A 24,006-nucleotide genomic window follows, 5' to 3' on the forward strand; every position below is an offset into this window, starting at 1 on the left:
GCTGGAATGGTAACTAAACCCAGCCCTGCACGTGGAGTTCTGTGCAAGGAAGCTGAGCAGACCACGCCATGGCTGCTTGGGAGATGCCTACTTCCCCACACCCGTTCCAGCACTAACCTGTGTCAGGCTCAGTAAGTCTTCTCCAACCTGAAAAACTTCTCACTAATTTGTAGTACTTCTAGTCAACCCAACTTTCAAACTTTTTTTTTTTAATATCTTCTGATTGAAAGAGACACCATCTTTTTTTTTGTCCCAGTCAGTTAACTAACCGTTTTGTAATACCTTAGAATTCCTTCCCAGGAATTTCCATGAACTATAATGCCTATTCATACATCCCCTTGACTTCAAGGTAAACTACCACTGTTCAGAAAATGATTGGGCAAATGCAAACCACAGACAACACTAAGTCAAGGCAGCCACTCTTGGAATCTAGACACTTCAGGTTAAGTGTTAAGATCTACAATTGAAATCTATATAGATATAGGATGAATCAGCAAACCAATGAAATCTAGAACCACTGGAAGGATTATACGCCATTATTCATATACCACAGATACAAGAATTTCTTTCTCAATCAGGTCAAATCAACACATGATTGCTCAGTACTCAGCTACAATCACACAGGTAATACCATATTAAAACATGGTCAAAAGAGCAATAAGAGTCACAGTCTCTGGATCTAAAATGGACTGTGATATTTCCTTTTGGTGTGACTTTGGTACTGTCACTGAAACCCTCTACGTTTTGAGAATATCAGTAATGAGATAAGAACTTGCTTATAACATACCATTATTTGCTCTATGGTCCCTAAGTCACATCAACAACCAATAGCCAGCAGATCAAATCTGGCTTCTAGCTTCTTTTACATTTGTTTACATGTTGTCAATAGTTGCATTTATATTCTTAATAGCAAAGAGTTGAGACACAGCCCTGGAAACCATATGACCTGCAATTAACCCTTAATTAAAAAAAATAATTGGCTCTTGGTCTAAAAGATGGTATGTATGGACTTACTTAGTTAAAAATACCATGTAATGTACATACATGAACATAAGGTAATTTATGTAGGCTGGGTTTAACTGGTATTTGACTAGGTAGAATAGCTAGCTAAAAGTCCAATCTAAAAAAAAAACTCAATTAAATAAAGTCCAATGTAAATAATAGACATAATTTCTATTTGGTTTTATGAGATATCACATATTGTCAGTAAATGTGCATCACATTTAATGGTACTAATTGACCACAGAGAGATCTTGCTTAGGAGAAATGATGTATACCTGATTCACAGGATGTTTATAAGACTTGTTTTTACAACTCTCATCCTAAAACCATGATGTCAGCTACATCCATCAGACATAAGTAAGAGCCACTATACTTCAATGCTTAAATTTTTTTGGTAAGTACTTTTGTATCTGTTTAAATGTACCTACATTTTCTAAGACTAGAATGAATTAGTGAATGAAAACATGTTGAGCAGATCATTTTCCAAAAAATGATCTGGATGTCACTAACTCTTCTAAAACAAAAGTGTTTGTTAAAAAAACTATGCAAATGAACTTAATAATGTGCTCAAGTTTTCCAAAGTTACTAAAAGATGGTATCTACCGCTAGGAAAAAGCCACCGATTTTGAAGGACCACAACAGTTATATTCTCAGCCAAAACAGATCTATTCAGCAGGCCAACAAAAAAAAATCCTTTTTTTCAAATATCCAAAATTTCTTTCTCAGCAATAACTCACACTAAACATTACTGCATAGTCAGACTCTATCATCTGCTTAATTACCTAAAACTCATAAATATGTCTCGATATTACAATGATGTCTTTGATCTTAGTTCATCCTTAATTCCAACTTACCTCAATATTTCCAAACTGAAGAAATGCATGAGGGGGGTCTCCTCTCACAGCATTTCCATTATTATGTAGCTAGAATGATCATTCCCTGTGACAGGCCAAGACGCTTAAAGAGCTATGCTAGCAAGGCCTTCTCAGGAGAGAGGAAAGCCTTGCATCTTCTAGCCGGTGATTTCTAACAGAGAGTAGAGGAAGGAGGTAGGTGGGAAGAAAAGCATTAGATTGAAAATCACAGGAGAGAGGGGCTGTGAGGGAAGGGCCCAACAGTGTTCTCTTCCTTTTAAAGCCTCTGAGGGGAGTCCTGGGGGACTGGGCAGGCTCCACACCAGCAGGGAAACCCTCAGCTGGTTGATAAGCCTGAGCCACAGGATCAGGAAAAAGCAAAGGTTGAATTTCCATTCTTCAGGCTTTCTTTTTCCCTTATAGTATGTACACTGTTTGTAGAGTGTATGGACTGCCAGGAGACTGCCCAAAAGGAGTGATAAGGTGACATGGTCATAGAACGACCAGTCAGGCAATGAATGTAGAAAATGGCGGAGGATTCCAAGGGAACCCTGTAGGACAACCTCACAGAGTCCACAGAGTCTTCCAGTTGGCAGCCTGGGCAGATCCGAGCCTCTGCAGACTTGAGTGGCAATTACTACCGAATGTGTGAAGGCCTGTCCCACCTCCAAGGAGAGCTCACCCAGCAAACCCAGGAACAAGCAAGAGACCAGCAGGTCTCACGCTCCCAAACTAGAAACAGGCTGTCCTCCATAAATCCTGATGCCCCCTGGGAAAAAGAACAACAACAAAAAAAAAAAAAAGCAAGGGAAAGGGGGAGGAAGTGGAAGTAATCCTCTCTCAAATAGACTGAAGGAAAGCTCGACACAGGTTAAATTATTAGATCAGATTAAATTTTAAATCCTATGGAGCTAAATTTAGCTTGGTTCCCACTGCTCAGTGGACAGTCTTTCACAGGAAGACCAATTAAGCTATCGAGAAAAGCTACATTTTCTTTGCACACCTAAATTATAGTATGAATAAATTTGCAATCACACTACAATTATGCTCTTTGGCTTGGAGGAAACATATTGATGGCAAGTTTTACCCAGGTATTATCAAATCTCTAAGGCTAAAAGAGATAGCTGTTCTCTAAACCATTGTGTATGAAGGCTCTGTGGGGGAGGGGAGGGAGGGAGGCTAGAAAGATCCTGGAAGAAGACTTGAGTTCTAACACAAAGTCAACACTATATACTGTCACAAAATAGTTGTTTGTTAATTGCTACAACAGTGAGACTGTGTGGGTTTTTGTTTGATTGATATTTGGATTTGTTTTTCTTTCTTTTGCTGGTCCTAGGGAACTAAGGACCTGGACGCTGTCACTGGAGCTTTTGTGCTCAAGGCTAGCCCTCTACCACTTGAGCCACTACTCCATTTCCAGTTTTTTTACAATGATTAATTGGAGTTCAGAGCCTCACAGACTTTAGTGCATGGGCTAGCTTTAAACCCCAGTCCTCACATTTCAGCCTCCTGAGTAGCTAGGATTACAGGCGTGAGCCACCAACATTCAGCTTGAAACTGTGTGTTAAATAGGAAAAATTGTGAATTGTCATTCGGTCTTAAACTATCTATAAAATGGCAAGGAGCAAAGAGGGAAGACCAAAATACCTCTAGTGCTGTTGTTTCAAATAATTTAGGCTTCCAGAAGATGGAAAGTTTGATTACAAAAATCTCAGGGGCTCCTGCAAATGTGGACTAAACAACAGAATTCCAGAATTTATATTTTAAAAGAAAAATCTTTTTATTTCCCCTAAGTTCTTCCCTAGCATAAAAAAAAAAAAAAAAAAAAAAGGCAGGCAATCGATTTTCTCAAAGAGCCAGGAACTTATATTTTACAGGTGGCTCAACAGGAATTTATCTAAGAACCACAACTCTAACAAAACTCAAAAGGAACCCACAGACTGCTGTGCCCGCCATTCAGCAACTCGGTGTTATGACAAATTAACTTGAAAATCAGTTCCTAGAGTAGCAATTTCGGATGGTAAGTGAAGGGGGATTGGTGTAGGATCCACACATAAATGAAGCCATGATTTTCTGAGTCTTCACAAGATGACCACCAAGACCTGTTGGCTGTTTTCATTTGAATATGCAAAGTTCTCAGCTTCCCTCTTGTCTTCCCCTGAAATTCGCTCATTTATACCAATAAAGAACTCCAGACAGCAGGGCCTATCTAGTAACCATTTTCACACTGCAGCTAGGCTGTACAGACTCCTAAAAGTTGTTTTTTCTGTTCAATCACAAATGTTTTAGCACTTTTGGGAAAAGAAGGAAATGTAATGTTCTTGTCAGGAAATCAATCATATGGGCTTATAACGCTCCATTAAGAAGAACATACTAGAACAAGTCCAAAGAAGCCATGCGATTCACCCATGCTGTCACAGTGCTGGTGTTTGAATATGCTAAGCAGTGAGTGAAAGTACTTTTTATGTATAGTCACAATAGTCCTCAAAAACATGTGTGTCCACACTTTTTCGAATGTAACAGGACCAAAATTGTCCTGACTACACTTCAAGAAAAGGTTTCGACTATCTAATAATTTAGTACAGCCTGACAGTTGATTTTATGTCATGTACTTTGAGTTCTCACAACTCTGAGAAGTCTATATCTTATTTCATGCGGCAAGGTAACAGTTAACTGCAGTAATTTTTTTATTATGAGCAAAGACTGCCATCTGGTGGCAGCTGTGTGTATAACAAAAATATCCCACGAAGCCAGAAGTTTCCTTTGCCTTCATTTAACATTCTTCAATTTAATTTGATTCTTCCATTGATGTACACACGTCATTGTTGCTTGTAATTAAATGGTGAATTTTTAAGTGTCATTTTAAGCTTGATTTAAAAGATTCCTGTGCAGATTTGCAAAGAGAACATGTCTGTTGATTTACTGTAAGAATTCACCTTATTGAAGTAAATGGTGGGACAAAGGGTGAACAAATGCAGCAGTGGTACTTACTAGACACTATGTTTAAAATGAGCTGTACAAATTATGGGGTGGTGTCAGGAAGGGAAAACTTGGAGAAAATGAGGGAAGGGGTGACATTCTTCCAAAACAAATGTACTCATTACCTGACTTATATAACTGTAATCCCGCTGTCTACTATCTTTACAATGACAATTTTTTAAAGAATTCACCCTATCAATATTTTGCTTTAAGTTCATTATCTTAGATCTTTTTTATAGACAGGAAAAACTATATAGCATTGTTGTTTGGTATTGAACCTACTGGTTTTCAGTTGTCATTTTACCAGGATTCTTTACTAAAATGCAAAACATATATCAATACACCTTGGTGACAACATCTAAAACTTAGTACATGTAACATAAATATTATTGTCATCTTATAAATCTTTCCTGGTATGTATACTTTATGATACTGAATTTGCTTTAATTAATCCTGCCTCTTATTATATAAAAATTGGGAGGTGGTTACAGCTTTCTGCTGGAATTTCCAGGGGTGTTAGCATTTGGAGCATGAGTTATGACACAGTTCTTGACTCGGAGCACACTTTAATTCACTATTCCAGACCAGGATATAATCCTGGAATCTGTTCGTCGTGCTCTACCTTGACTAGGAGATATATGGCTTTGTGTGGCCAAAGACAGGTTCACCCAGTGATGCTCTGCGCCCTGAGCTGCAGTGACGTGGCGCTCAATGGCAGGAGCGTTTGGGTGGCTCCAGCCTACTTAAGAACCATGTCTTCTTTCCCCGCCATGAACTTCTGTCACCAGCTGGCTTGACTTAAAAACTCTGCAGTCATAGAAAGTCTTTTGAATTGTTGTCTTTAACTTCTGTTAGAATTGAAATGATGAGATTATAATATGTATACTTCAATACATTGTAAAGCAAAAATACTCTCCGAGCTTAGAATAAGGACACGGAGTATGGGAATGAAGCATGGGGGTCTGAGATACCACCAAGAAGAAAGATAGGAAGAAGCTTCTGGGAGAAGGAAGAAAAGAAGAGAGGAAGGAGAGGGAAAAAGATGGGAAGAGAGGGAGAAAAGGAGGGAGGGAGGGAAGGAAGGGAGGGAGGAAAGAAGGAAAAGGAAAGGAAAGGAGGGAGGGAAGGAGGGGGAAAGATGAGAAGAGAGGGAGAAAGGGAGGAAGGGAGAGAGGGAGGGAGAGGGCGAGAAAGGAAGGAAGGAAGGAAGGAGGGAGGGAGGGAGGGAGGGAGGGAGGAAGAGAGGAAGGAAGGGAGAGAGGGAGGAAAGAAGGAAGGGAGGGAGGGAAGGAGGGAAGGGGGAAGGAAGGAAGGAAGGAAGAAAGAAAGAAAGAAAAGTGATGGCATCAAAAAGTCTCACAGGAGCCGGGCACCAGTGGCTCACGCCTGTAATCCTAGCCACTCAGGAAGCTGAGATCTGAGGATCATGGTTCAAAGCGAGCCCATCAGACTCTTATCTCCTATTAACCACCAGAAAACTGGAAGTGGCGCTGCGGCTCAGATGGTAGAGTATGTGTCATTGTATGTGCACACTCAGGACAGGATAGCCTTGACCTGCGAGAAGGTCAAGAAGGCCAAATCTCAGGCGGAACCTGGGCAGGATTTGGAATCATTTCTTGGAGTTCAGAAGCATTCCTTTGTAAGAATCAGATATTGGGGGAGGGGGGGGCATCGTGGGCCTTGAACTCTGGGCCTGAGCGCTGTCCCTCAGCTCTTCAGCTCAAGGCTAGTGCTCTACCACTTGAGCCACAGCGCCACTTCTGGTTTTCTGGTGGTTCACTGGAGATAAAAGTCTCATGGTCTTTGCTGCTGGGGCTGGCTTTGAACCATGATCCTCAGATCTCAGCCTCCTGAGCAGCTAGGATGACAGGCAGGAGCCACCGGCGACCAGCTGAGCATTAGATTTTTTAAGAGCTACAGTCTGTGCAGGGAGGGGGAGATGCTGAAAAAGAAGAAGGGTGTTTCTGACTTGAATTTCACTCCTGAATGCCTCTGGCCAACGGTTCTCCTGCGACTCCAAGGTAAGATGACTTCCTCGTAGGCACTGAAAAGAAGACTCGATCGGTGCTGTGAGAACCCAGAAATGATGTATTTGATCAACCTCAAACCTGTCCCAAGGCATTCTCCCACATTGGGTTAACTCATAGACCTCTCTCTAATTGAATTTCTGGGCTGTGCAACCTATGCTGGGCGATGGGACCCGCACGTCTTGCTCTAAGCAGCCAAGTGTTCTTCATAAACGTGTTACCATCCAGAGGCTCGTTCTGCTTGCAAGGAAGGAACGTGGAAGCATCCACCCACAGCACCTTGCGAATGCCACTGTGAATGAATGCACCCTGCCACAGACAGGGCAGGGGTGGGGGCCGGGATCTACCATGAAAGAATGAAATCAAGACAAGACAAGGGGTAGGAAATGGAAAGGCTTGGAAAAAATTATATTAAGTGAAGTAAGCCAGGCCCAAAGAAACATAGGTCCCATGGTTTCCCTTATTTACAATATCTAGTATATGTCAGAGTCAAGCAGAAAAGGTCAGATAAGGTGATGTTAGGGAAATGAACCCTAAGATATGTATTCAAATGTTTTTTTCTTTCATGCATTTGTTTCTAACACATTTATAAGATGATTTCTTTGTTGCTTTGTATGTCCCTCCCCCATGGTATAACCCCTGCTTTCACTGTATTTTATGTCGGTATAATTTGTGGAGGGGAAGGGGAAAAACAAATCGTTTAAATAGGGATACAGGTGGACCCATTGCAACAATGAGATGTACAAGTCGTTATGTCGAAAAGGAACTTTACAACTCTGGTGGGGGGGGGCGGGGAGGATTGGGTGGGGAGCAGGGGGAGGATGGGAAGGGATGGGAAGGGGAAACAAAGGAGGAGGTTACAATGCTTGATAAGAAATGTACTCATTATCTTGCCCGTGTAATTGTAACCCCTCTGTACAGTATTTTCACAATAAAAAAATAAAATAAAATAATAAAAAAATAAAAAGACAAGGCAAGGGGAAGGGAAGGCAGGGAGGAAGGCGGATGAGAAGAGGAGGAAGGGAGAAGAGAAATCCCTGTGGTACAAGGCCTAGAAGCAAAGCCATTGGGGTTTTAGTCTCTTTGTGTTTGGTCCCCAAGCTGCTGTGCGCTTGGTCGCCACCAACCGTTCAGAAGTGGTCATTACAGGCAGTAAACACGGGCTTTGTCTTGTTCAACCCTCAGGATCCTGGAGCTCCAGCAAAGTGGTGACATGGATATTTTGAAGCACAAATGGTGGCCTAAGAATGGCCAGTGTGACCTGTATTCCTCGGTGGACACGAAGCAGAAGGGAGGCGCCCTGGACATCAAGAGTTTCGCTGGGGTTTTCTGTATCCTGGCTGCTGGAATCGTCCTCTCCTGCTTCATAGCCATGCTGGAGACATGGTGGAACAAGAGGAAAGGCTCCAGAGTCCCATCCAAAGAGGTACTTGAGGCGTCTCAGCTCTCACTTGAGTCACCTAGCAGGCCCAAGTGCCAGAGAGGGTGGCCACGGGGTTGGGAGAGGGGGTGAGGGGGACCAAAGCCAGGTGATCAGTGTTTCTGCTTTCTTGGAGGATCAGAAATGAATCGATGCAAAAGAAATTGATAGAGCCAATATCAATTTCCATTTTAGATCCTGTTTTAGGTAAGCAGAAAGCAGGTGAGAGTATTTGAAAGGCTGGCAGTTCCACAAGCCAGACCCTATAAGAGGCTTTGGCATTCCCCAGACTCTCCAGATAGAGTTCAGTTGGGTTTCTGTTTGTTTGTCTTTGGGGTGGGGATCCGTTGTGGGGCTTGAACTCAGGGGCTGAGCATGATACCTGAGCTTTTCTGCTCAAAGCTACCGTTCTACCACTTTGGGCCACAGAGCCACTTCTGCTTTTCCGGTGGTTTAATTGGAGATAAAGAGTCTGACAGACTTTCCTGCCCAAGCTGGCTTTAAACCACAATCCTCAGATCTCAGCCTCCTGAGTAGCTAGGATTACAGGCCTGGCTATCCGTTGAGTTTTTAAAGATGGGGTTTTTCCTGATCAATGTGCAAGGGGGCTTAATCTTTTATTTCTATGTGTGGTTCCACTTGCAGATAAATTACTTGTGTCTCAAAGACTTAGCCTAAAATGATGCAACATTATGATAAAAAATAATGGAATTGTCTCCTCACCACCAACCCCCCCCCTTCCCCTCTGCATCCCAGATCAAGTGTTTGGCCTTTTCATGATCTCAGCTGTGAAACTTGTGTCAGGGAGTGAACCCGAATTCCATTTTTCTTCCTTACTCTTGAGTGAGCTTAACTCCAGGACCATAATAGTTTCGTTTCCTGATCCCTGGAAAGATCCTTGCAGAATTTACGCATGCTATGTCTTCTAAAACAATGTGTGTCTTGTTTCATCATAAATTATGGGCTTCATTAATTAGGAAAATAAACATTTAAAAGATTTATTTATCTTATTTGTGTTGGGGTGAAACCAAATATTTTGTGCCAGTCCTAGCACTTGAGCACAGGGCCTGGACGCTGTCCCTGAGTTGTTTTTCTTTTTTGCTGAAGCTGGTGCTCTTCCACTTGAGCCACAGCTCTATTTCTGTCTTTTATGGTGATTAATTGGAGATAGGAGTCTCACACGCTTTCCTGCCTGGGCTGTCTTTGGACTGTGATCCTCAGCTCAGTCTCCAGAGCAATTGGGATTACAGGCATGAGCCACCAGCGCTCTGCAAGGGGTATTTTTTTTTTAATAAGGAAATGACATTCACTAAATGCCTCTAAACTGGAAGTGAAAAGCCTCTTGAATTTGTTCAGTTATTTGACTTCATGGATAGTGTGTCAAAGAAAATTGTCAACTTTCTGGGGGTACAAGTTGGCTCACTGATGGTGGAGCATCTGCTTTACAGCCCAAACAAAAATAACTTATTTGCCTGTGCTTTTGCATGTTAGTATGTTCTTTCGAGCAGACTTTTTTCTCTTTTTTATTTTTTTATTGTTATTCTAAAGGGGATGTACTGAGGGGCTACAGTTATATAGGTCAGGAAAGAGTACATTTCTTGTTGGACAATGTCTTCCTTTTCCTTACTCTCTCCCAGTTTTCCCTTCCTGTCCCCAAGGCAGATTGTTTACTAAAGTAATCAAAAGCTACAACCTACTGTGCAAAATTGATAAGTACCCTTTGTAAGGAAAATTTGTCCTAGCAAGGATAAATCTTAGTTTCTTATCTGTGAGAATGACCAGACATTCTGAATAAAGTGTGGACTGAATTAAAAGGTAATCCATTGTGCCAGGTGCTACGGCTATAATTCCAGCTACTATGGAGGCTGAGCTCTGAGGATACCAATTGGAAGCCAGCAGCATGTGCAGACGAATCTGAGATACTATTATTTCTGATAAACCAGCAAAAAAAAGCCTGAACTGGAAGTGTGGCTCAAGTGGTAGTGCACCAGCCTTGAATGAAAAAGCTAAGCAAGTGCTAGATGTCACAGGTGTAAGCTCCAGTATCAACACACACACACACACACACACACACACACACACACACACACACACACACACACACACACACACATATTAATGAATTTTTTATGGTAGCATTTTCTTTGTGGACTAAGCTTCTAGTGTTTCTGTTGACATTGATGGAATACAAAAGCCCACATCCATTCAGCTTTATAGCTGAGACTTCATATTCTCAAAAATCTGGAAATTAAGGACTCCCTAAGCTCCTTATATTTTGAATTACTATATATATTAAATTCTTGCATTATTATATCTGCTGATGGATGACTACATTATGGTTGCTGTGGGAACCATAAAATTATATGTCTCAATCCTCTAAAGTATCAATGATAATATTGCATTAATGGATATTTTTATTGGACTTTAAAATGAGAAAAGAGGAGGAAAACAGGGAGGCACATCAAAATATTTCTCACTAAGGAACACAAGAGTGGCATAATGAGAAAAAGATGCACCGCATTCTAGCTTGTGACACTAATCCAGATCCTGGGAACAAATACCTTCTCTTCTGACAATTAATAGAGATTTTTAAATACTCACCCATTTAATTTGTTGAGCTTACCCATAAATTGATAGCAAGCACAATTTTATGTTTTACCAGCTTTCTTTTTAACTTACACTTCAATACTCACTTTTAGTGAAAATCCTAAAGGGATTTGTGTGTGTGTGTGTGTGTGTGTGTGTGTGTGTGTGTGTGTGTGTGTGTGTGTGTGTCTGTGTGTCTGTGTGTCTGTGTGTGTCTGTGTGTGTATGATAATGGTAAGGCTTGACCTCAGGACCTTGGCACTGTCCCTTAGCTTTTTAGCACAAGGCAAGTATCCTACCACTTGAGGCACAGTTCCAATTCTGACTTTTTCATAGCTAATTGGACATAAGAGTCTCATGGACTTTCCTGCCCGGGCTAGCTTTGAACCACAATCCTCAGAACTCAGCCTCCTGAGTAGGATTATGGAGGGGACATTCTGTTAAAGGGATTTATTCATAGATTTTATCTTCCCCCCCCCCCAATTCTGAGATCATACAAAATGTCACAAGCATAAGTTAAAAGATCTTGTTTAGAGCCAATTAGCATAAAACTCCTTCTAACTTAAAGCTGACTCCAATTGTCTTCATTCATTCTACTGACTTCACAGTAATGCCCCGCTCAGATGCAAAGATAGTCAGTGTACAAAGTCTATCAATTACAAACTGATGCCTATGTGTCCAATGTTACTCTATTTAAAAAACAAATGCTTCCAACATACAACAAGCAAATAGTCATTAACACTGTAGTAGCAGACCATATCTTTTCTCTCTCTCCCTCTCTCTCTTTTTTTTTTTTTTTTTGGCCAGACCTGGGGCTTAAACTTAGGGCCTGGGCACTGTCCCTGAGCTTCTTTTGCCCAAGGCTAGCACTCTACCACCTGAGCCACCATGCCACTTCTGGCTTTTTCTGTGTATGTGGTACTGAGGACTCAAACCCAGGGCTTCATGCATGCTAGGCAAGCACTGTACCACTAAGCCACAGGGAAAGTTAAGGTCAGGACTTAAGTGAGGGGAAGGAAGAAAAATCCAATTTGGAATGAGACCATGGAAAGATAGCAGGCTCATATAAAGAAGGGATGGATAAGGATAGAGGGAGTGGCCGACACGATAGCTTTTATTGGTGCAATTTGTCCTGGGCTTGTCTTTTATACAATGGTAATCATTCATCGAAAGCTCTCGGTGTCTTTGTAGCTGCATGTGGCGTGTGCTCATTTGAGAACGTTCGTGGCCAGAGCGACGTTTACTGTAGATAGCTTTATCTCCAAATCCTATGGGTATATTCCCAGAAGCTAGCCCAATGCCTGGCCTCTACTAGGTGCCCAGTAAATATTTGTTAAATTGAATAAACCCCCAAGTTCAGTTTAATTACATGATTTTGCTGAACTACTTGAAAAAGAAAAAAAAAAAAAAAGACAATCCATGGAAGCTAGTACTGATGAGAACCTTATTTTCTTTCTCTTCATCTCCAGGATGACAAGGAAATTGACCTGGAGCACCTCCATAGACGTGTAAATAGCTTGTGCACAGATGACGACAGTCCCCATAAACAGTTTTCCACGTCGTCCATTGACTTGACCCCTCTGGACATTGACACTTTGCCAACACGCCAAGCACTGGAGCAAATCAGTGATTTCAGGAACACTCACATCACCACCACCACCTTCATCCCTGAGCACATCCAGACTCTTAGCCGTACACTGTCCGCTAAAGCCGCCTCCGGCTTCGCTTTTGGCAACGTCCCTGAGCACCGAACCGGCCCTTTTAGGCACAGGGCACCGAACGGGGGCTTTTTCAGGAGTCCTATCAAAACCATGTCATCTATCCCTTATCAGCCGACCCCCACGCTGGGGCTCAATCTGGGTAATGACCCGGACCGAGGCACCTCCATCTGAGGGGCAGACATTTCCTCACTGTAACCATCCTTAGGACTCCCTTGGCTGGAGCAACTGTAATATTCGTGGGACTAACATGGATGTAACTTTTTATTACAAAAAGAAAAAAAAAAAGGAAAAATTCAGGATGATTAGTAACAATTCTAGATCTTTCTCCCCGTCTCCACCCCCTACCCCATTTCTTGTCTCTATTTTCTTTCTCTTTCCTCCTCCCCTTCTTGTCTGTTTCTCCCCCCTCCCTCCCTTTTATTTTTTTTTCTTTTGGCCTTACTCAACTTGTTCTCCCTTCCCCTACCCACCTCCAGAATATTCTATGCTAGGATCCCATTAGTCGGCTTCACATAGACTTTATTGAGCGCAGAACCTGTGCCCTGACTGTACTTACACAAGTATGAGCAGGGTGCATTGGACACAAAAGGCCTCTTCTGTACCGTTGTTCTGGGGGGTTTTCCCTCTCTATTTTGAACATTACAATTGCAATAACTTCCATCTGTTTTGCGTTCTCTGACGACACCCATGCAATGTCACACTGCTGTTGCGTCTCCTTTCACCTGTGGGCCACAGGAGACCCCCGCAGTGTCTATAAAAAGAAAACGTTTAAATGATAATAATAATAAAGACGATTCTAAGACCAGGCCACAGAAATGAAAGTGCAATTGTGTAGGATTGCAAAAAATAACAACAACAACAACAACAACAAAGAAAAGAAAAAGAAAAAAAAGCCATTAATATGCCAGTCAAGACTACAGTTAAAATTACTCTTACACTGCAACAGTGTATACAACCTTTATGTGATTGTACAGTATTAAAAGTTTCTTTTTTTCTTATGTACAGTAAACTTTATCATATGGCAAAAGCCTCTATTGTGTTAAATAACTTAGTATCTCATATCTATACATATATATGCACCTATATAATGTGTATATATATAAAAGGCAGCCTTTGCTACTGCAATTCATTTAATAAAGCTTTAGTTTAAAAAGAAAAATAAAACCCACACAAGTGTTGCATACCGAAAGTGTGTGTCTTTTCACTTAGAAAAGACAGATTGCTTTAATGTTATTTTGACTTACATTGTTTGGCGAGAGAAACTATTTTATACTTTTGTTATTAAAACATCCAGGGTGATTTAATCTTTGTTCCTAGATATAACTCATTGGAATGGGTTTTGCATTTGTTATTTGGCGGTGTGTAATGAGAATCTTGACCGTTTTACTTTTAATTACTTAACTAAATGGAAAATGCTATTAGCTGTACCAGAGGTACCAACCCTAGCAAGTTCTCTTGTGAGTTTAAACAGAGGTCAGTGAAGGTTCAAAATCTTCTTTCAAAGCAGTAAGCCAATCAATAGAATAAATTGTAGTTGGGGAGGAGTGAGAGTCCTTTAAGACGTATTGATGTGGCCTTACTTACGCCCTACATTATTCTAAAGCAAAAGTGAAGTAACCACAACGGGCTCTCATCCCCACCCCTTTTCCCTTCAGTTCTATTTGGAGGTGTTACATTTGGTGTTTTGCTTTGTTTTGTGTTTACATGTGTGCCACCCGTATCCAGAGGAAGACAGGGGAAAAAAAAAAGAATCTGTGCCTCTCTGTGCACACCGCTTTCAAAATAGCATTCTTATCTGTCAGAAATGTAGACTTGAATTCCGTTTAGAACCCTGCAGTGCAGATAGCCCTGTGCTTTTACACAGCCATACTCTTATTTTAAGCAAATTCATTCCCGTGGCTGGCATTGATCCCAGGGGTCCACCTTTGCTTTAGGAGCAACTGAGAGGTATATTCTTATGGTATATTCTATTTTGATGCTATTTCTGTGCTGGGGAGCATTCTTGTACTTGTCATTGTTTTGTACCAAATTTTCAAATATTGTCTACTGTGTAAGGCAGAAAATTTTTCTTATCATGCAAAAAAAAAACTTGCGTTTCCAAGACAACAAGTACCTGTGAGCATGCGTACCTTGTTCCCCCTTGTAACACACACGAGCTCATTCACAACTGACTTTTACTTTCCAAACAGAAGACACACCAGATGTTGCAGTGATGTTAGCGATCCACAACACTGTTAACCATGTACAGTATTTACAAATAGGCTCATTTTGATGTATTGCCTATTACACAAGTACACCACTCATTTGGGAGGCCTCCATCAGGAGTGGCAGAGCTTTCTGTGTATAATTTGTCTACATAATTTGTCTAATAAAATGTTCTCTAAACGTGTTCTCATCCGATCGAAGTCTTAACTGTAAGATTTGAAAATGCTGACTCTCTGATCTGCCTGGATTTTTATAAAACATTCAAGTGTAAAACACATGAAGTTATACTAGCAGAACTGTGCCAATATGTGGATGGCTTCCTGAAAAAAAAAAAGAAAAAAGAAAAGCCAAGGAATGCTAAACCACTAAAAGACCACTTTCCTGCTATTCAAGATGATACGAACCAACATATTTGTTTTTCTCCACGGATGTCTCTGTGAGCACTTTTTTGGGGGAGAGATTTATCCTGTGTCATGGAAACAATGTAACAATTACATAATGGCAGGATGAGAATTTGTCACATCAAAAGGAAAATGAAAGTTGATTATCAAACTTAGGTCTTATTAAAATCGCTTTGCTGTTAGAGAAATAGTCATTATGCTGAACCTTTTTTTTTTCTGAAGTTGAAAATTCAGTTAGGCTCCAAATTAAATTCTCATATACTATTATTTCATCATCTAAACAACAGTATTTAATCCTTCTAGCATTTAACTCATTCAGTGGCTATATAAATACATCTGAGGTTATATTTAGGAAATATAATTTATATTTAAATCTCTGCTGTTCTAAAATCCCATCCAGAGATCTCTTAATGTTGGAAGTAAAAGGATCTTCCCACCTCTAGATCTTCCCTCCTCATTTGATACAGAAGGGAAGACAGAACGTTGAGAAGCTGTGACTTATCCAAATGTTTGACTCCTAAGACTTGTAGGTGGTGGTTTTCTTTGTCTTTAGCTCTGGGACACTTCATTCAGAGCCACACAAGACTTCACAGACCAGAAGTAGCAATGACTGAGATACACCCCATGTTTCCACTTGCTACTTGGGACCACATGGTTCACATGACCACTCCTTCTGTGGTGGGGTAGGGAGCATCACGTTTGCAGCTAGTGTGGGACTGAGGCTGGCCCCTCTCTCTGACAGGGTTGGCCCTGGCTCCTGTCATTTAGACCAACCTTGTCATTTCAGTCCAAGACAAACTCATGTGATCTGATTCTATTCAATTATCCAGTTTATTCCCTTGGTGAATCATTAAGGTATCTGGTCATTACTATTAACCACATCAGAGCTTATGCCCAGATTTTGGTTTACTTCCACATACACAGAGAGTTGTAAGATCTCCTTTCTTCATATATATATATATATATATATATATATATATATATATATATATATATATATATATATATATGTTTATATATTAACCTACAGGCAACTTGTTCTATTCTTAATTATGTTATTTTTTCATCTTCTTTAGTTTGAGATTGATTGTCACTTGAATAAATACTTTTAAAAATAGACTTTTCTGAGTGGTACTTTCCTTCCTCAATTAAAAAGAAAAATGAAAAGGTCCATTAACCCATAAAACCTTTCTAAGCCACACAATTGAACTATAAATGATTGCTACCTTCTAATCAGAATTTTCTGGTGAGGCATGTTGTAGATTGTAAGTCTAGTAATGAGGGCAGAGCTAAAGGGTTTATGAGTTGGTAAACATGTGGTTTACCCTTAAATATAAATCTCAAGATGATTGATAATACAGTGGGCTCACTCAAAGTTGGCTTCCTCCTAGGGAAATTTCTTTCTTTCTCCCCCCCCCCCCCCCATTGGTCATGAGGCTTGAACCCAGGGTTTGGGCACTGTCCCTGAGCTCTATTCACTCACAGCTAGTGAGTGAGCCACAGCACCAGCACCTCTTTCCAGCTTCCTGGTGGTCAATTGGAAATAAGAGTCTCATGGACTTTCCTGCCCAGGCTGGCTTTGAACCATGATCCTCTGATCTCAGCCTCCTGAGTGGCAAAGATGATAGAGTAAACCACAGGTGCCTGGACATTTTTATTTCTTAAGGCTACCCTCATGACCAGATATTAGGGAATGTCTAACAACTCCATAATTGTCATTTTAGTTAATGTTAGTAGGAATCTTCTCAAACACCATTTTATCACTTTTTTTGGGGGGGGGGGGCGGGGGGGGGGTCCAGTCGTGGGGCCTGAACTCTGGGCCTGGGCGCTGTCCCTCAGCTCTTCAGCTCAAGGCTAGTGCTCTACCACTTGAGCCACAGTGCCACTTCTGGCTTTTTCCTTTTTGCTTATGTGGTGCTGAGGAATCGAACCCAGGGCCTCAGGCATGCAAGGCAAGCGCTCTACTACTGAGCCACCTTCCTAGCCCCTTAGCAGACACTCTTTTTTTTTTTTTTGTCGGTTGTGGGGCTTGAACTCTGGGCCTGGGTGCTGTCCCTCAGCTCTTCAGCTCAAGGTGAGCTCTCTACCACTTGAGATACAGCGCCACTTCCGGTTTTCTGGTGGTTTATTGGAGATAGGAGTCTCACGGTCTCTCCTGCCCGGGCTGGCTTTGAACCACGATCCTCAGATCTCAGCCTCCTGAGTAGCTAGGATTACAGGCGTGAGCCACCAGCGCCCGGCTTAGCAGACACTCTTGTGTGAGGTAGTATTGGTGCGTTTCCTTTGAGTAAAAACAACTTCTCTGACACAGAAGCATTGGAAAGTAAAGCTAGGACTAACATTAAATTTGCTAAGTTTAGTTAAATTTCATTAGTGTTTACAGAGAACCTATGATGCGAAGGCTAAGCTATTGGTTTAGCAATGGATCTGAATGTGTTCTACTGCCCACTGCCCACTCCCAGAGATATGCAGGATACAGAGACCCCTCAAGCCAATACAGTCTTGTGGGGAGAACAGAGTCTGCCTTCCTTGGTTCACTATCTCCACCAAGAAGTCATGGAAATTTTCCAAGATGCCAGACCATAAATCCATAGGAAAATAACCTCAAAGCACAAGCTATTATACAGCTCTCTATTTGTATCACTACCTGTATATCATTCAGAAACAGGCTCTGCCCACAGGTTTCCAATCAGAATCAGGTGCACCACAATAGCGTCTTTTCTCTCCAGGCATGTCTAATTAGTCTTGATCAAATGTCACAAGGTTCCAAACAACTCCTCCCAAGCAGGCATATTCTGGCTCTTATTCTTGTTGCAACCAAGCCTCCAGGCCACCTTTTCTGCCATCTGTAATACAGTTTAGAAGTCAAATGAACGAAAGCCTTCTACAGGCCAGTCTCCACCCACTCTCACATTTCCCGGAAACTAGAAGCTCTACGGTTTTGTTTATTGTGTAGTGTTGCACTGGGTAGGAAACAAATCACATAGCAATCCTGCTTTCCATAGGGACAGAAAAAGACTAACAGCGTTAACTCTCATCTCCCCATTTGAATTTCAAGTTGTCCTATTTTTCAATCATTTTCATTTACTTTATTTCCAGTCATACCAATGGCAGAGCAAAAACGTGTTCAAATTCGAGAACTTCTTTTATGTCGGAAATCTCCATCTTGATTTCTCTCTCTTTTTCTAATTATTGTAGGTTGATTATACAGGTGTGTTTCATCTGTGAACTTTCCCAACAAAAATACTTTGCTCCAATTCACTTGTATTACTTCTTCTTAGCCCTCTCGCTATTTCAAACAAATCTTGAACAGGCTTCATTACACAATTCTGACTCACTCTTACATATAATAAAGGAAAAAGGTTATCTTTTTGGTTGGTTTTGACATTATCTGGAATGACTATGGCGTGGACACATTACTGGCCCTATCGATAGAGCTGGAAACTCATTGAGAGGAATAGAACCCTAGCCTCCAACTAAAGGAAGGTTCAACTCCACCTGGGATGTGGCCAGACCTTTCAAAGATGGGAAACTAGCCATGATGTGATAAGGGACGCACAAAACTTTTAAGACAGCATTCATTCTCATCAATTATAAACTAAGATCCTATAGCAGCTGCCTTAAAATGAAGAACATATGTCCTCACATCAAAGAACAATGCAATGCTGGAACTAGAGATAAGATCAAAGATACTGCTTTCAGCAACTATTTTACCTGTCAGGAGATTTGGGATATGATTACCAGGCAAATATTAATGATTAAAATTGTCATTTTGGTTTTTAATTCGTGCTACTAAAACTTTTTGCTAATTAACTAGCCATTTAGGTGACTAATTTTTAAGGATTGAATATCAATATTATTTTGAAACCCAGACAAATACAGATACAAAAATAACATATCAACTTCCTGAAATTAAACCAAATTATATCTTCTTTATTAACTACACAAAGATTTATTTCTAAGAAGGCTTTAAGACTTAGTTTTTCTCATATGTAATAAAATAAGATTCAGTTTGCAACTTTTTAAGTTATATAGAACTTCCAGAATCCTTACTATCTTACGGAGACAAGAATGAATAAATACCTGATTGTTAATATTTCATTTCTTTCCAGTGCTTTAAAGTTGACTTTAAATTTAATTCTAGCCCACTACTAATATTTGTTTAATGGATTTAGCTCTATGATTTATTGTTAGAAATAAAACATTCTTTTAAAAAATTCAGATTTCATGTGTTGAGCATGCATTATTTAACTTTTACATGCAACCAGTAGTTACCAAATAACTGATATGGCCATATCCTCCTCTCCCTAGTGTTAAAAACCTTCTTTGATGAATTATAGCTGTGTTACATTTCTACTTGGTATAATTGGCACTAAATATCTGACACAGTATGTTATCCACATAAAATGTTTTAATGAGTACACTTCTCTCCTAATCAACACGCTAACGTTAATAATTACAAAGAATTTCTGCAACAAGATAAACACATAACTGAGATTCCACAATTCAATTCTCCATGATCACATATTTTAAAACTTATGTGTTGCTCACTCAGATTTCTCCAGGGAAATGCTATAGTAAAAAAAAAAAAAAAAAAAAAAAAACTAAAAATGCAAGTAGTCTGGGGTGAAAACATTTCTCACACATAAAGCCACAAAGTGTCTGATGGATCCAACAGCTCAATCACCAATAATTAATATTTTTGATAAATTATCTCATTGTCATCAGCATTAGATGGAGTTTGTTAGTCACTCCATAAGGTTTTCGGGTCTCTTATTTTTTTGATATGTTAGTATTGGCCAATTTCAGTTTGGCTGTAGAGAATGAGACAATTAGGAACAAAACAATTACATGAGATCTATCAGTCTATGGCAAATATTTTCTGGGCACCTACTCTGAGTACAGAATCCTAGGCAAAGTTTCCTGAATGGTTTAATGAGACAACCAGAGGCTTGTCCCCCTGTACTAAAGGTGGCTAGGATGAAATTTTCCCCCTGCAGTTCTGGCACCTGACTTCTCCTCAGAGACCTTCCAAAATGAGAGAAACAAAAAATAAAGTATATGGAAAGTTAAATCAAAACTCATGGTAAGGCTGGGAAGGTGGTTCAGTGGTAGAGTGCTTGCCTTGCATGCATGAGGCCCTGGGTTCGATTCCTCTGCACCACATAAGCAGAAAAAGCCAGAAGTAGTGCTGTGGCTCAAATGGTAGAGTGCTCACCTTGAGCTGAAGAGCTGAGGGACAGTGCCCAGGCCCAGAATTCAGGCCTCCCAAAACTGACAAAAAAAAAAAACCCACCTCATTGTATAAGCAGGTGTGGTAGGGTCCACCTTTAATCTCAACACTGGAGTTTGAGAGTTCAAAGCCAAACAAAACAACAACAATAAAGAATCGTGGTTGAAATAACATTAGTAGACATGAATATTCATCTTACCCTGAGATAGATCATTAAATTACTAGAAGAGGAAAAGAAGTAGAAAAAAAATGAACGTGCAGGTCCTGTGGCTTGAGATGGTTTTATGGACTTTATTGCATTATAATAGAGAATATGGGAAGCCTAGAGAATGCTCATGTGCTGGTGAATACGAGGATCATTACTGTATAGGGAAGAATGTTCAGAGGAACTCTAGATCACCATGCCTGGACATCTTGTTAGGAAACAGCCAAAGGTAAAGCCAGGGAGAACACGGAAAGCCTGCAAATGCTCTCAAGAGAGCATACCACAGCCCACTTAACCATCATTAATGCCAGGGTCCTCATGAACAGGAAGAGCTAGAACCAGGGCTCCGAGAACCATGGAACAGACCCCTGGATAGAAGTCACAACGACATGTTCTAATTCAGTTTCTTCTTATGAAAAGACCAAATGGATGTCGGCCCAGACATCACACCCACCTACCATGCACCAGCCAGTGTCCTTGGCACTCTAAATCAGTTCAAAGACCTCTAAAACCAACCCTGCTTGCTTCTCCAAAGTTGTGTGTTTTAACTCTAAGTCTGTTCCAACCTGTGAGTTCAGAAAGCATCTGCTAATGCACTTACGAGTACAATGAAAAAGACAGCCCACAGCCCCCATCGCTCCATCTCTGCCCTGCCAGCCAACAAGCAGTGTCATCAAAACCACCACCCGGATTGCACTGGAAATCTCATCTGCTGCCTTTATTTTTCAGCGCTGAGATTTTTGTAATGATTTGCTCCTAAGAGAGCAATAATGATTTTCCCCATTTTAACTGGGGGAGAAAATGCCCCATATCAGGCTGGGAAGGTGGCTCAGTGGTAGAGTGCTTGCCTTGCATGCATGAGGCCCTAGGTTTGATTCCTCAGCACCACATAAGCAGAAAAAGCCAGAAGTGGCACTGTGGTTCAAGTGGGAGAGCACTAGCCTTGAGCTGAAGAGCTGAGGGACAGCGCCCAGGCCCAGAGTTCAGGCACCATGACTCACACACACATTAAAAAAAGAAGAAGAAGAAGAAGAAGAAGAAGAAGAAGAAGAAGAAGAAGAAGAAGAAGAAGAAGAAGAAGAAGAAGAAGAAGAAGAAGAAGAAGAAGAAGAAGAAGAAGAAGAAGAAGAAGAAGAAGAAAGAAGGAAGGAAGGAAGGAAGGAAGGAAGGAAGGAAGGAAGGAAGGAAGGAAGGAAGGAAGGAAGGAAGGAAGGAAGGGAGAAAATGTCACATATCAAATATAAGACAAGAAGTAGGTAGTATATATTCTTATAAATGTAGTATAACTTTGGCCAAATTTGGGGGGGGGGTTATTTTCAAATTGTTTGAGAACACAACTGCTTTCCACTTACTCTTCCCATACAAGCTCATTTTTGACATAGAAGCCACGAGTCATTCTGTTTCCTTGCAGAAAAGAATGGTTTACCAGTGGTATACACTTGTAGTATTAAATGTCTGCCATCTACGAATTTCTCAGTCATTTGTGGAAGCACCTGTTTCTGAACTGCATTTGATGAAAATAAATGGCTAGAATCCTGCCGGGCTAGAATATTGCATATGTAAAGAAGTATAAGCCATTCATCTGAAGAAGTAGAAGACATTCATGCTTCACAAGGATGTGTGTTCTTCTGAGTACAGCAACCATGAGGGAGATGGGAAGGAGAGAGGGGAAATGGAGGGGGTGGGGGGAGGGGAGCTCCTGACCATGTCCCCACACAATACTTGGCACTGAATACATGTTTCACTTGATCTATAATACTTCCTCAACAATAAGTAAAAATAGTATTCACTGTAATTACTGCCATCATTTTATTTGGTAATTATGGCTGCTTTTTCAAAGAGAATCTAGAATAGTGTAATTCTTAACCTGTTGAATTGAAACCCTTTTGTACAATTCAAGAACATAATCATCACTTTTTAAAATGATATTGGTCTCTCCTGCTCCTGAATTCTTGTCATACCTTGATGGAGCAGGATATATCACATTTTGTCTTATGATGTAATCTTTGGAATTATAAATCTATAAATCCATTTTAATTGCAGAATGCATCACATTATTTTATATATTATTCTGTGAATTGTATCTTCATTATCTGTTATATCATTTTATAAATTATATCTCGTAAGCGTTAAGTAACTGAGCCAAAGCCCGGCAATTAAGAAGTGACCAAAACAAAATTGCGAATCACACCCCTAGCTCACCCTTCTAACTCAAATATCCATGTTCTTTTCACCTGAACAGGTGTTGTATGGATCAAAGAGCAATAGGAGATAAAGACCTGTTTATGATCCTTCACTCTATAAGGGTGTACCTTCTGCAGAAAAGATCAACCGGTCCCCACTAATTGAGCACACTTTTGGTGCCAACACTATGAGCGGAAAATGACAAAGTCATGAAAAGTATTATAAATGCTGCAGGCATCCTGGTAGCTTGTCAACAGATTCAGGGGAATGCGCTGCCCAGTGAACGTCCGCAGTGGAGATGGCTCCATTGAGCTGAGCACACTTGCCGATCTTTACCTCTGTGGAGAGTGTTGATCTTTCCTTCTCACTTAGAATCCCCTCTGATGGAAGCAATAGAAAAACTCACCCCTCCCAAGACTGCTTGCATACTGCACTAACATCCGAAGCCCTTTTCCAGCCACGTCACTGCTAGGCAAGCTTCAGTACGAGGCTCCATCCGCCTGTAGCCATTGTGGTAGGTTTGCAACATCAGGGGATGTTGTATCATGATTTATTCGGGTCTGTGTTGTTTGTGTGGCCCACTAACTAGTAAGGAAGGACCTTCGCTTTGATCTTCTGTGTCCTTCTGGAAGGAAACTCGAGGCAGACTTGACACAGAGCAGCATTTGAGGCAACGAAGCAGGACTTTGAAGATCAGAGATAGAAATATAGGCTATATAAGTGATGAAGAAAAAAAATGGCAATATAGACTTGGAAAGGAAGGAGCAAAAGGAAAAGAAGGCTATTTGGCTTTAAAAGGATGGTCTATAAAGATAGAAAATAGGAGAAAAAAACTTTGTGATTCATTCAACACGTTGTATTCTGAGAGCGCATTCACTGCAAATATACAGATATGCAAAATCTCTGATGTATCATGGAAGGTATGTGTATCTGCATAACCACAAGATATGACCAAGTATATGTGTTCCATTCATGTATGGCAGACATTTGGGGAATTGAGAGAACTATGCTCTTCTAGATACCCTTTTACTGAAATATGGCTATCACTACCATTGAAAATGATATATGATCAGTGCTTAAAAACAGTCCAGCATATTGAAAATTCAGAGAAAAGTGAGCTCTTGTCACATTAGGGTGATAAAATATCTTGGTGGAGAAGACAGATTTGGAACAAGTCCTTACAAACAGA

The 24,006-nt window shown here is 40.7% G+C and overlaps 1 protein-coding gene across 3 annotated transcripts in view; it reads left to right on the forward strand.

Moving 5' to 3' along the window:
* The window catches only part of Grid2 (glutamate ionotropic receptor delta type subunit 2), a 1,042,163-nt gene that overhangs the window by 995,257 nt on the left and 22,900 nt on the right, over positions 1-24,006 (forward strand). For 2 of the 3 annotated variants that reach the window (XM_070022287.1, XM_070022288.1), the window contains 2 exons: positions 8,048-8,288; positions 12,338-16,119. In XM_070022287.1, the coding sequence (XP_069878388.1) occupies positions 8,048-8,288; positions 12,338-12,760 (664 nt within the window). In that variant the 3' untranslated portion in view covers positions 12,761-16,119. Of the gene's footprint in view, positions 1-8,047; positions 8,289-12,337; positions 16,120-24,006 lie in introns of those variants that run through there. The other variant, XM_070022289.1, reaches the window with a different exon arrangement.

The sequence above is a fragment of the Dipodomys merriami genome, unplaced genomic scaffold (assembly GCF_024711535.1).
Source record: "Dipodomys merriami isolate MVZ:Mamm:240054 unplaced genomic scaffold, mDipMer1.0.p SCAF_15, whole genome shotgun sequence".
NCBI classification, from domain to species: Eukaryota; Metazoa; Chordata; class Mammalia; order Rodentia; family Heteromyidae; genus Dipodomys; species Dipodomys merriami.